Source organism: Ochlerotatus camptorhynchus, unplaced genomic scaffold (genome assembly GCF_037179485.1).
Source record: "Ochlerotatus camptorhynchus isolate MF236.1 unplaced genomic scaffold, CSIRO-AGI_Acam_v1.1 ptg000325l, whole genome shotgun sequence".
Classification (NCBI taxonomy): Eukaryota; Metazoa; Arthropoda; class Insecta; order Diptera; family Culicidae; genus Ochlerotatus; species Ochlerotatus camptorhynchus.
Window position 1 is genome coordinate 381,259 of NW_027040813.1, and position 14,787 is coordinate 396,045.

General features: G+C 39.9%; 1 protein-coding gene across 1 annotated transcript in view; it reads left to right on the forward strand.

Moving 5' to 3' along the window:
- LOC135708064 (synaptic vesicle glycoprotein 2C) overlaps positions 1-14,787 on the forward strand; it is a 54,856-nt gene that overhangs the window by 23,115 nt on the left and 16,954 nt on the right. Inside the window, exon 6 of the mRNA XM_065230011.1 lies at positions 10,079-10,235. Coding sequence (XP_065086083.1) covers positions 10,079-10,235 — 157 coding nt within the window. The remainder of the gene's footprint in view (positions 1-10,078; positions 10,236-14,787) is intronic.

Below are 14,787 nucleotides of genomic sequence, written 5' to 3' on the forward strand. Positions count from 1 at the left end.
GACCAACCGTAGTTCGAACCAAGCTTCGCCGTAGTTCGAACCAAGCTTCGTCGTAGTTCGAACCAAGCTTCAGGCGGTGACATTCGCCGTCGTTAAATGGGCCAACTCGGTTGGTTTCAGGTTACATACTTATATAAAATCATGTAAATTTAGGTGCTCAGAGACCGACATATACGAGCGTCAATTTTGACATCAAATTGAGTCATAATAAACGTGAAATTTAGCTCAATCAAACGTACTTTTCGTCGAGAAACTAACTTTTCAGCAGTGATGCAAAATATCATGACACTCACGTGACACTCGTCTACGCATCAACCGACTATCGCCGACAGAACGTTTTGTCACGCACTGAGTGGTAGAGGAATGACAAACAACAATCACCAGTAATGGTCGCTGCTCACAAGCAAAACATTACACTCACTGCTGATGATTAAAAGCACAACGAAAACAGTGAAGACTTCTGCAGTACGATAATTAGAAAAAGCGAAATGACAGAAGAATGTCTCGCATTCCAAGTTTGTCTCGGCTCGCGTGACTGTGTGAGTTACAAACAAAGCAGGCAACATTAAACGGAAGCTGTTGGGCTCAAGGCCGGCGCACAATGCATACGTTTTCGGGTTTTTTGACAGATAATGCATGGGCTAACTGTCAAAAAAAAACCTGAAAACGTATCCATTGTGCACCGGCCTTCACTCACCAACACACTCACATAAGCAAGCAAAGCAGCAACTGCTTCAAGACGAGCACAGATGAGTGTCGTGATGGTCGGGAATGACCAGATCGGTGATGGATCACAACCGAAGACGACATTCACCAGTTGCTTTTTACTTCTTTCGTCAACTTGATGGATGGTCATGGAGAGAGCTTCGACGTGCACATTGATAGGTATGTACAAAGCGTTACTACCATCAGCTGTTTGACGATCGTGATTGTGATAGGTCGCAACTCTGCTTTTCAGTCTCGACGCACTTAATTTCACATGACATGTTTGTTTACGTCCTTCTGTCAAAGATGGATTCCGTCACGTGTAAAATTAGGTATTTCTAAGGCTGTGAACCATTTGCCGAGTTAAATTTAAAAAGTGACATTTCGAAAGTTATTTCTTATGTTCGAAAATCTCTGTGTTACCGATCGATCGGTTTTCGAGCAGAGCTCAGCCACGGTTGTCAAAATTTAACTACTTGTCTGTCAGAAATAACCACGCTCCGATAGCAGGGTAGTTTGAATCACAGCTGGAAAATCCGTCAGATGCCACGTCTGTTCGTCTCTCCACTGAGTCAGCGGAACTCCGATCACGGTTCACGGTCAAACAGTACCGACCAAGAAAACTGTCCGTGTGATTGACCGCACACTACCCTTTGTGCCACACTTTCAGCAAGTGAAGAAGGAATGTCGAAGCAGAGGTAACCTTCATCAGGACCATCTTTCGTCCTCATCGCTCCAACAAACGGGATATCTGCTTTAGGGTAGCTCGTGCCGTCAGTGACAGTAGGCTCTTTTACGGAACTGAACTCACCTGTATGGCCTACGAGAAGCTCGTAGAAGTTCTAGCTCCTACAACACCTATCCAGCTTTCCATGCTCGGTAATGGCGGTCTGTTTGTATGAATAGATGTATCCTTCACTGTACTATCTGGAGGTTCGGATTTTAATCCCTCCCTCCCCTAATAAAAAATAACCATAAACGAACGATAACCCAAATAATTGAACTATTTCATAAATGGTTTGGATGATACCCGGAACACGTCGTTAAGCAAAATAACCATAAAAATTTTATTAGGGTTTCCCTCTCCCAGGAACAGAAGAAATGGAACAACATACGCCCCACAGTTAGTGTCAAAAAGTACAAACAGGCCGCCATTACCGAGCATGGAAAGCTGGATAGAGATTAGTGACGTTTATCGTACACACACTACGTCACGTAAAATGTTTTCATCGGGAAAAAAAAACTTCATAACCGAAAATTTTCCTGATGAAAACTGACACAATCACACTTCAGTAATCTCTATACAAGAACAGTATCTTTAGCCATTTGGAAAATTTTCACTTAAATTTGACACTTCGAAAATAAATTATAATGTTCGAAAATTCCTCTGAGTCGGTGTATAATGAGTCACGCCAAGAGTGAAGCCAAGCCTACCTAATGAACTGTCAAACCGGCTACCTATCGTGCAAAGTAAACAAACATTACGATGCTATGAAAGGTTCACGAAAGGTATTGCAATAACATTTAAAATATAATCGAAGAAATGATCATAAACACGCAGTGAGCATTAAATTGTCATGGGATACGTTTGGTAATGATCAGTAATGAGAATTTCTACTATTTTTAGTTAAGATAATTTGACAAAATCACTGATATAATGATTTGCTACAGCCGCTATTTTTTTTCGCTAGAAGTCATTTGAAGTTGATGTAAAAGTCTTTTGTTGCCAAGTGAAAATAAAAGGAATCTTTCGGAAACCGTGATGCGAGTTCAACTGTTTTTCTCTTGGCGTAACTCATTATACACCGACTCTAGTGTAATTGAGCTTTCTGACGTTTATAACACGCACACTTGCGTAATCCCATTTTCAAGTGCAAGGTTTGTTATCCTCAGTTTCGCTCCAGCCAAAAAAGTTGGTTTGTTATTGTTGAAATTTTAATGGAAAAATTTCCATCTGTCAAATTTAAGCAAAAATTCACCAAATGGAACGTTTTCATACAGATAATAGATAATACGACCAGTCCAGTAAATACCAGGGGGGTTATCTTTCTCATTTATGACACCATTTGAAAATGCATGCGGACTCTTATTTACCATGGCCAATAAAGATAACGCAATGAATGTTTGCCTAGATGGCTGGCAATGGAAACGGCAAGGAGTAAACAAAATGCAAATGCAAAATAGATTACAAGGTCAGGTTGGCGACATATCCTTCCAGTCACAATCGATGATTTCCTGAATTAAACTAAATTAAAATTTTCCGGGAAAATTAACCACAATGTATGTATGTAGAAGATACCATTCATTGTTGCAGGGCACACCGATTAGACAGTGGACTGTTCACCTCTTATGACTTGATGAAGTTGGAAGCCTGGTTGTATCATAGAGGTAACTCTGAAACTAGAAGGTCCCGAAGAAACTTGCTCAAGTTTGTGGCTCAGCTCTGGTACTATCTTCGGTCCAAAGCTAATCGATGCTCCCCTCGAAACAAAGGAAAATCCACGTACCCCTCATTTTATCTGTCAAACTTTCATAGCGAATCAAAACAAACATAGTGTGGTACTGGAATTTCGACTAGAATGGGGTACGTTAATCGTTTGCTTGGGACCAATAGGCTAGTAAAGTAGTGGGCCAATTTAAAATCGTAAGTTTTCACCGGTTGATATAACTTTGCTTGTTTGAATAATAATTTGCGAGAAATGGACGATGGAAGTCAAAAGTGACAGTTACGTAATATCGAGGGATACCTGGTATATATGAAGGGCCAAAAACGGATGGTGGAGCCTTAAGCAGAGACACTTACGTGTGATGCACATGAGCAAGAACATGCAAAATAAGCCATCATACGCGGGAATGTCCCAATGAGTGGGGAGAAGAGCTCACCTTCAATTCATAAAATGTTAACAACAGGGAGTTGGCAATTCCACTCCCCCCGTCCAAATCACTTCGATCCGGCGCCCTGATGGTCTCTTCCCTACCCAATAAATTTATGAATTGATTACCTGACCTCGTACCTGGCGCAGTCTTTTTTAAGCAGTACAGTCAAGATTCTTCAACATAGTACGGTTAAAAGGGACGGCACAATAGGAACAGCTAATTGTGGACAAACCAAGGGGTAAGTTACTCAGCACATTTTACCGATATTAGATTTGGCACAAATTGGGCACATCCAACGGCATACCTTCGACACAATCTCGTAGGCTTTGGATTGTTGTAAATAAAATGGGAGTACTGCTGGACAACTGTCAATGAAGTTGTTCACAACATTACGTGCTTTATGACTGTATATTCAGGAACATCCTCTAATTCAATATACCAGAGGAACTCAGACTAGCAGTTTACTTCTCGGGTCACTTTTATATCTAAATACAAAATGTAGGGTCTAGAGTGGGCTCAAGAGAAAGAGGCAGTTAGTCGGACCCATTTGTACCTTTAATTCAAATAATGCTGCAATTCACACAAAACAAACTGCTGAAGTCATATTCATCATCCAAAATCCAAAATCCCCACCGGTTCCAACTCTTCCGGTCACTGATAGACCGTTGCTTTTCACATCATGAAAGGCTAGGTTTCTGGTCTGCCTTTGAGAGCATTATAAAACCCTAAAACACAGGACTTTTATAATCCTATAAACACCAAACACCATAATTTCGCACATCTGTGTCATACTCAATCCCATTTTTGTTAGCGAATTCAAACCAAAACATTCAAGGTGTCAGAAATACTGGGTTGCCGGGATGGGTATATTTTAAAAAACAATCGCAGCATGCTCTATGCACCTGCGGCACACTAACAAAAAAGGTGACCCAAGATTGGTGTGCGGAGTGACCTACCCCTTGGGACAAACACTTATTGAACTTCCTGGTGTCTTCTGAAAAGTTATTTACAAGATAGATGACCACCTTTTGGGAAAATGTTGCATCCGAAAAGTCACAAGTCTGGTCGTCCGGAAGACCCGGAACATCCGTTAAAGTGGTCAATTCATGAAACTGATTCTAGAGCTCCGCGGTTTTTTCGAAACCACTCATAGACGTCTTATCAGAATAAATTCGGAGTTTCGACCCGAATAAGAACAGGGAAACGCGTAATGATCCACCGGGAAGATCCGTAACATCCGTAAAAGAGGTCAATCCATGAAACTGATCCTAAAGCACCAGGTTTTTGTCAGAATGAATTCACAGTTGTGACGTGATGTGTGGTCAAAACTGAGAGCTACAGATTGTGCTACAACTGCTGCTTCCAGTTTCAACTAGATGTCAATCTCAGTGTAAATAAATTAAATTTAATTTGCATGTACTAGGTTGTGAATAGACCGCTTATTAGTATCAAAATAATCTTTTATCTTCTTAAGCCTCCGTATGTACAAATGGTTAAAATTAAACAGAGGTAATCGAAATGGCTTGCAAAATTGTATGGTGGCTTCATGTTAGAGAAAAACTGGGAAATGCTGTCAAATACCCCACAATATGAGTATTTTTGGAATCTGGATGACTTGTACAGACCAGAAATCGATGCCTGATGCCAATTTTAAATCCAGTTTGGCGGCTTCCGGTTTCAGAAAAACTTGGAAATTCTGCCAAATACCCCACAATATGGGTATTTTTTAAATTGGAGTGACGTTTAGGAACCAGAAACCCATTTCTGACACCATTTTGAAATTCAAGATTGTGGCTTCCGGTTAGAGAAAAACTGGGAAATGCTGTCAAATACAAAATATGAGTATTTAATCGGAGTGGCGTGTAGGGACCGGAAATCAATGTTTGATGCCGTTTTGAAATCCAAGATGGTGGCTTCCGGTTACAGAAAAACATGAAAATTCGGTCAAATATCCGAGGGGGGCGACACATCTAAATCTCAATTCTAGATGCTCAACAAATCTCACACTAGCGAATCAATCTTCGAAAAATCTTCAATCATTTCTCCCATGTACTTGCATCGCACATCATCTTTTTGCAGGAAATCTTCAGAATCGTCATCAATCTTCTTTCGATCTACTCAGTGTGCATGCAGCTAACCACAGCAAAACATAATTTTTCCTACATCGTAGATAGAGTCGCCCACCTCGCAAATATCCCACAATATGCATATTTTTGGAATCGGAGTGGCGTGTAGGGACCAAAAATCGATGTCTGATGCCATTTTGAAATTCAAGATGGCGGCCTCCGGTTGAAGAAAAACTTGGAAATGCTGTCAAATACCCCACAATATGGGTAGTTTTGGAATTGGAGTAAAATTTAGGGACCAAAAATCGATGTCTGATGCCATTTTGAAATTCAAGATGGCGGCTTCCGGTTAGAGAAAAACTTTGAAATTCTGTCATATACCTACCCCACAATATGGCTATTTTTTTAATTGGAGTGATGTGTAGAGACCGGAAATCTATGTTTGCCGCCATTTTAATATCAAAGATAGTGGCTTCCGGTTAGAGAAAAACTGGGAAACGCTGGGAAAAAACCCCACAATATGCGAATTTTTGGAAATGGGGTGACGTTTAGGGACCAAAAATCCATGTCTAATGCCATTTTGATATCCAAGATGGAGACTTCCAACTATAAATAAACTGCGAAACATTGTGAAATACTCCACAATAAGGGTATTTTTGGAATTGTGGTGACGTGTGCTAACTGGAAATCTATGTTTGACGCCATTTTTAAATCCAAGATGGCGGCTTCCAGCTACATAAAAACATAACAATTCTGTCAAATACCCCACAATATGGGTATTTTTGAAATCGGGGTGGCGTGTAGGGACTGGAAATCGATGTCTGATGCCGTTTTTTAAATCCAAGTTGGTGGCTTCCGGCTACAGAAAAACATGTAAATTCTGTCAATACGGGTATTTTTTTAAACGAAGTGACATTTAGGGACCAGAAACCAATTCCTGACACAGTTTAATTTCAAAATTTGAAGACTGTTTTGAATAATATATTTAGGTAATGGGCAGCAACAACGGACAGATGAACTACTTACAGCTTTTTTTTTTTTTTTTTAAACTTTATTTTAGAGATTTTTAGCCTGAGGCTAGTTCATCTCTTAACTACTTACAGCTCCTATTTATTAAATGCTTGATATAACGATTGCCAGCAACGCCGGCTGGGCTTATCCTATGGCTTACCCTCCCTACTAACAAAAATCTACCATTCCCGTGACACTTATGAGGTTAGAGTTCTCTGCATCTCTCTTAAAGTAAGTGTCGGACTAACATTCCTCCCCTTTCCCCACCAGATGCAATGACGTGGCCAGGACAGCTCTGGTTTGTTAGAGGGAGACACATCCTTTATCTAAGGGGTAGTAATTAATCATAAATTACTATCTAACAGCAACGGATGAAGGTGGATCTCCTTCTTAACAACAGTTTGGAGCTCGTACCACCTACGACGTTGTGCAACCTGGTTTATGCTATGCTATGGATCGATGGCAAGCATTCAGCTTCATTCTCATAAGAGCGTTAGAGGGTCAAGAGGTGGAACAGGAACTGGAAACCATCAAACCAATACGGTGTTCAAGCAAATTCCACTAGATTCTGGCTCAATGTCCTTTTGAATTGTTGATTCCTTGCAGGTGTACTGAAACAAAGAAGAAACCCGATCGATGAAGAATGAAATTCCTCTCTGACTAAAGTAAATCCAGAACTGGAACGAGCGATAGTGCAATCCCACGCTAGGAGCAGGATCATTGAACCAGTTTTAAATCATCTGATCGACTCAGAAGTGTTTATCCTCAAAGATATAACCTAAGCCTATCGTATTGCTGATTACCATCTCCTAATTTCACATCACCAAGCCTACCAAGCTACGATCTTATGCAGTTGAGATACCTTCCGCAATGTATCACCGATGAAAAATATCAAACATCTCCCCCTGAACATCTGCCTTGCTTCGAAAATAGGATTCTCGGCCACCACAAACTTCATCGGAAGCGCTTTATCCAGCACCTGTAGGTCTTCATAGAACTCGAACAGATTCCTCCCAATCCACTCAGCTCCACACAGATGACAGACGTGGGCGATTCTTGATTCAAGAGCTTGTAGCATTCTATGGTCATCCCTATACAGTCCTGTGGTCATGCCATGACTGACAAGAATATCCGAGGAAAAACACAGGACAAAATGTGAAAATGTCCGTTCCGAAGATACTCGGCAAGACCGTGATTCAAATCTGGTCACCCCCTATGATAAGCTTGTTTTCTTCTTTATTGTCCATTCTGTATAAAGTAAATTGCTAATGTACCTCAACTCTCGCAGAAGATCCTGCTCTGATCCCTCGTATGATCCTTCGTTGTACGCTTCGTATAAAATGCTAAGTTCAAAAATAAGAACTGTATTCTAGAATAACGCCTCCATGGGTGACCTTTGGATAAATGTGGGCGAGAAGGTGAGCAGCGTTGGAAAAGTTTGCGATATTTCACGAAGTTCATCAAGGAAATCGCGAGTCGTATTGAGTTTTGGTGAACTTTTCCAATACTGAATGTGAGGATTCATCAAGCTCGATAGTTCCTTCGTAACAGCATAGTGTAGGTGTTTCACCATCCCCGTCGTATTGTTGGAATCAATTTGCTTAATATTGATGAAATTGTTGGTGTAGCCTTCCGAATTTATCACCAAAGGCAACCGTCGGGCATTTTTCACAATTATTCCATCATCGAAATCGAATCGTCTCTAGAGGTAACCCATTTCAGCCGTCTTGACTGCCGTACCGACAAGAACCGGCCATGGTGTTGATGAACTCGACTGAAGTGAGGCCCAAATAGAAGCTGTTCTATTTAGAAGCACGATCCGCTGAGATTTGTGCTGTGATTAGGAAGAGACGGACTTAGTTTTGCTAGGTTTGAAGAGATTCAAGAGATTCACGATTCACGAAAGATCCTCAACATCGGTGGGTACACGTTTGTTGTTTTTAAATTCTTGATTGGATCCTTGTATCACCAGTTTTATGATCCTAGGTTTTATGTATGACACTCTCTCACTAGCTTCATTTGTGAGTAAACAAAGTATTGAACCGAGTAGTAAACCTTAGCAACGATTGGCAAAATGTCAGCACTCAACAGTGATGCCGTTTTATGTTATATTGTTTGTTTCCTACTTATCAAAGTGTGCCTTAATGTGCCCATGCTGTGTTTCGGCACAGTGTGCAAAGTTGATTGTCCTTTGGAAAGACATCCATTTCCAGTCATCCCGATTCCAAAAATACCCATATTGTGGGGTATATGCCAGTATTTCCCACTTTTTCTGTAACCGGATGCCACCATCTTGGATTTCCGGTTCCCACACGTCACTGTGATTCCAAAAATACCCATATTGTAGGTCATTTTACAGTATTTTTCAGTCTTTCTCTAACCGGAGGAAATGCGGCTTCAGCTTGATTCGTTTGGGACCAACTATGTGATGGCTGTGTGGTCTAAGCATGTGTATGGGAAATTTTGATGCTGCCAATTTTAGTTAAATTTCTTAACTATTTAACTATTTTCATTATTTGTACTAACTATACGCCACAAAATAGCTGAATAAAGCCAGCGTCGAATGGCATATTGCACAACAAGTTTCACATTAATGCTTTGGATAAATATGTGTTCAAAACCTGACCCTTTTCGTTACATGTTCTATTTTCGGTTTTCACAAAGTGTACCCCCATATAGAAAACAAAGACGTAGTCCTACGTCAAAAAAAACACATACACAACACAATCACGTCAACGAAAATGAATAGAAAAAAGAAGAGTGTTTCAGACATCATCCAAGGAAAGTTTTGAAACCAGCCTTGCCGTTGAATTTCAATATGACTGTTTATCATAGAGCGTTTAAAAATCATGCCTGTACTCATTTATTTAATTTATAAAAAACAAAAGGAAGATATTTTATTCATTAGACATTAGCCACCCCAAAAAACAATCCACAGCTGAAAATCAGATACAATTTCTCTGTGGCAGTAATGAAAAAAAAAATAAACTTCATGGTCACCGCCTCCGAAAAATGAAAAGCTTAACCACCGAAAGTGTGTATGGTTTTCAATTTTCCTCCACTCATTCACAGCTCTTTTCTCATCCACTACCTACATGATAAAATTCGATACCTACTACGTACCGTTTGCACTTTCATTCGAACCCCCCACCCCCCTCCAATGCCAATCCAACAAGGCCACAACAAACAGCAATCAAAATCTGGACCATATCGATCATTCGACATTAATTCCATTATCGGCCGGCTTCTCTCCACCTTTTTATTTTTAATTTTTGGTTTGGAAATTTCCCCCTCGCCGGACAGTCTGGCTGGATCCATCCGATTGAGTCGGTCTTCGTCATAGAAAACTCCATAGGAGAGCAAGTGCGGTTGAATGAAAATCTTCCAACTCATCTAATTTCCTTCGTCTGCTTCTTCAGATATTTGGTACGTGGCGTGCGGTTTGTGCGGCGTCGCTGCGCTGTGGACTTCCGATTTCTACCTGACGCTGCTGGTGATCGTGGTTTTCCTCGCCGTTGGCTGCTGTGGATCGGTGCTCAGCGCCATATCGGTTGATCTATTTCCAACTAATTATCGGTAAGTGTTGTACACATACTCCAAGCAGTGCATTTTCGAACGTCATCCGATCATCATCATTACGATCATAAAGAAGCCATCCGGGCCGGGCCAGGAGGGATGTGTTGTTCGACAGGGTGCAAGCAGTGCGGAAGAATCGGTTCGGTTTGATTTGCCGACCGGGACCGGGGGAAAACACTAAACGATATCAGATTTGTACTCGCTCTTTATTGAAGAAGGAGATTGGAGCTTTCTGCGGGAGAAAGCGAGGCGCCTTCGTCTCATCGCAGTACAATAATTAGAAGAGTTTGAAATGCACCGCACCTGTTGCAAGCGCACAGATGATCCACCGAGCGGGCAAACGTGGAAAATTGGAGCCGATTGCAACGGGCGGATGACTGTGGGTTGGAATGGGTAAGTGATTTGGGAGACCCGAAAAATTAGAAATCAACGGCAGTACAATTTTGAAATTTATTTAGAAACTGGTGAACGTTTGCTATTGGGGAGGGAGGGACGGTATCAAAACATCAAAAGTGGCAGAAAGGTCTTTCGCTGATCACGTAAATCGACATGGACGCCGTTATCTACGAAACTGCTTTCGGATTCAGCTGAATAATGATCCGAACTGCTCGGAAGTCATCCAATATCGCTAATAAAATTTGTATGGTTTTTTTTACTTAACGACGGGTTCAGGGTATCCAAACCATTTGTGGAATAGTTCTATCATTTGGGTTATCATTCAGGTTTGGTTTTTTTATTAGGGATACCTATTCCAAAATAAAACCAGTTCTCAAACATGGAACCAGTCCTAATGTTTCAATGAACTCTATGAAAGTCTATAATTTTCAACTTTAAAACAGGAATTGGCATTGGCGTAGCTAATGGGGGTACCAAGGGGGCCAGACCCCCTCCAGAACTTTTGGTGTTTTTTTTTTGACTCACCGGTATTTTGTCAAGCGTGTCAAGTTTGATGTTACTATTAACAGCAATTAATAAAATTGAACCACAATCAACGATTTTTTTTAAATCTTTTATGCTAACTACTTTTCTTATGTTCTGGACTATAAGAAACAATTTTGAGAAATTATATTACATAGATTTTTAATCGATGGCATAATAAGACGTCTTCAGGCTCTACAAATTGGCCATGAGTCCAAGGACTTTCAACTTCTGAGAACTTCGTTAAACTTCAAGGACTTCTAATAAGTTCAAGGAACATCGTAGAAAATGAGGAAACTTAGTAAAAATTCAGGGAACTTCATAGATCTTCAGAAAAATTCGTAGAAACAAGGAACTTGGATAAGTTCTGAAAACTGCGTAGAAGTAGAACATTTATTTAAGTTTGACGAGCTTCGTAGAAGTCAAGGGAACATTATTTTATTTCAGGGATGCTCATTATTGATCGGCAACCGCTATTAAATGTCAGGGCACTTTTTTGTAAGCCTCATGGACTTGAAATAGTTGTGGAAATTACGCACAAATTCAAAAAAATTCGTTCGTGGAACTTCGCAGAAAATCAACGAGAAACGTAGAAATGCTGCAAACTTTGTAGAAGTTTTGAGAATTTTGTAGCATTGTGAGGAGCTGCTTAAAACTTCATATAAGTTCACGGAATTTTGTAGAAGATCTAAAAATAGTTCATTAAACTTCGCTTCAATTTAAGAATCTTCGTTGCAGTTTGTCAGAGATCTAATCTCAAACAAGCTACATGAACTTCTTGAAGGTTTTGGGAGCTTCGTTAAATTTCAAGGAACTTTCCAGATGTTCTATAATATTTGTGGCTGATAGGTGTCCTTCCAAACATGCAAAGATGTTCAGAGATCTTCGCAGAATTAAGAGAGATGGAACAAATATGGAATTTGGAATATTGGAGGATATTTTGTAAAACTTAAGTTACAGGATATGCTTTCAGACATCCTTCCTAGACAGTATATAGACGAAGATATTAGTAAATTTCTTTGGATATTTTTCCAAGAATTCAGATTGATCAAGTTCTGAAGATCTCCAAATTTTTAAAAATTCAAATTTTCTTTCAAGACTGTAGGTTATTCAGGAAGTATTATCAAAACTTTTCCAGCTAAGTGAATCTGATGGAATCTTGAATGATGAATCTATATTTTATGGACATGATTGTACATTCTCCATTGGGAAACCCATGTATTGCTGATTTAGCTATTTTGTCAAGAATTCGCGCTCCATGAATTAGATGAATTCCAGACATAAATTTCAACGAAGAGATGAAGATTTCTACATATACCTAACCTTATTTAACCGTAGTTTCGCAAAATAAAAAAAGGCCCTCTAGGCCCCCTCCAGATACATTTTCTAGCTGCGCCAATGCATTTTGCCCATTGGATATTTGGTCTATTCGACCTTTTGTATCATAGACCATTTGTCATTCGATGTTTTAACCATTCGACCTGTTGTCCCTCTTTGAATAGTTCAACCTTTTGTTCATTCGAGTTTTTGACCCCTTTTCATAATTCGATTTTTCGTCCAATCGACTATAGTCGATTCGACCTTTTATAAATTCGACTTTGTGCCCCTTCTGATCATTTGACCATTAATCTCCTTTCTCATCATCCGACCATTTGTCCAATCGACCATTTGTCCATTCAACCTTTTGTACTTTACATCATTTGTCATTCAACCTTTTTTCCATTCAACTTTTTGTACTTTAGATCATTTGTCATTCAACCTTTTTTCCATTCGACCTGTTGTCTCTCGTTGAATAATTAGAACTTTGTCCATTCGAGCTTTTTCCACCTTCTCATAATTCGACCTTTAGTCACTTTTGTCTACTCGACCTTTTGTCCACTTGACCTTTTGTCCATTCGACCATTTGTCGATTCGACCTTTTGTCCCTCTTTGAAACATACACTTTTTTTCATTCAACCTTTTGACTCCCTTCTCATCATTAGACCTTTTGTCTATTCGACTTTTTGTACCCCTTCTCATCATTAAACCTTTTGCTCCACTTTGAATCATTCGACGTTTTGTCCATTCGACCTTTTGTTCATTCGACCTTTTGTCCCTCTTTGAATAGTTCGACCTTTTGTTCATTCGAGTTTTTGCCCCCTTTTCATAATTCGATTTTTCGTCCAATCGACTATTGTCGATTCGACCTTTTATAAATTCGACTTTGTGTCCCCTTCTGATCATTTGACAATTAATCTCCTTTCTCATCATCCGACCATTTGTCCAATCGACCATTTGTCCATTCTACCTATTGTCCATTCAACCTTTTTCCATTCGACCTTTTGTACTTTAGATCATTTGTCATTCAACCTTTTTTCCATTCGACCTGTTGTCTCTCGTTGAATAATTAGAACTTTGTCCATTCGACCTTTTTCCACCTTCTCATAATTCGACCTTTAGTCACTTAGAAATTTTGTCTACTCGACCTTTTGTCCACTTGACCTTTTGTCCATTCGACCATTTGTCCATTCGACCTTTTGTCCCTCTTTGAAATATACACTTTTTTTTTCATTCAACCTTTTGAGTCCCTTCTCATCATTAGACCTTTTGTCTATTCGACCTTTTGTACCCCTTCTCATCATTAGATCTTTTGCTCCACTTTGAATCATTCGACGTTTTGTCCATTCGACCTTTTGTGCCTTAGACCTTTTGTCATTCTACCTGTTGTCCCTCTTTCAATAGTTCGACCTTTTGTCCATTCGAACTTTTGTCCCCTTTTCATAAGTCGATCTTTTGTCCAATAGAATATTTTCCATTCGACCTTATATACATTCGACCTTTTTTACTTTCGACCATTTGTCATTCAAACTTTTGTCCCTATTTGAATAATTCCAGCTTTTGTCCATTCGACCTTTTTCCCCCTGTTCTAACTGTCATTCAAACGCCCCTCGGTTGCTGCGATGGGTAAAAAAGCTACGAACAGAGAGTGACGACGAACAGCAGCGAAGTTTACTTTTAGCATTCTACTGCAGAAGAGATAGTTGTCATTTAGACGGAAGAGAATAAATTAGTAGATAGTAGCGCTGAGTTTTAGTTGGTTCCGTTCCCAAGATCCAAAGTGTCACAGTGGTTGACCGTCGTGTTCCGCCGTTTCCGATTGTATAGTGCCACAGTTTGTTGAACCGTATTGCCTTTATGTCCGTTTGGTCACAGAATCACAGTGTGTGGCTGAAGTGCAATCTTGTCGAAGAGATTACAGTCCCGCCAATGAACCTCGTTTTTCCGTTACAGTCCCGAACAACCCCCTTCCATAATTCGATATTTTGTCAAATCGACCCATTGATCTTTTACCCATTCAACTTTTTGTTTATTCGACCTTTTGTCCATTCGATCTTTTGCCCATTCCACCTTTTACCAATACGTATCTTCGACCATTTGTCCTTTCGTCCTTTTGTCATTCGACATTGTGTTATTTCACTTTCGTCCTCCGACCTTTTCATACAATTGATCTTCGTAGCAGCTTTTCAGATAACTTATTTCATAAATGAACTTTCTGGAAGTTTTGGGTACTTCGTTTCACGTTCAAGAAAATTCTTAGAAAAATTGATTTTGTTCAAACTAAGAGAGCTCGGAAAAAATTAACAATTATGGAACT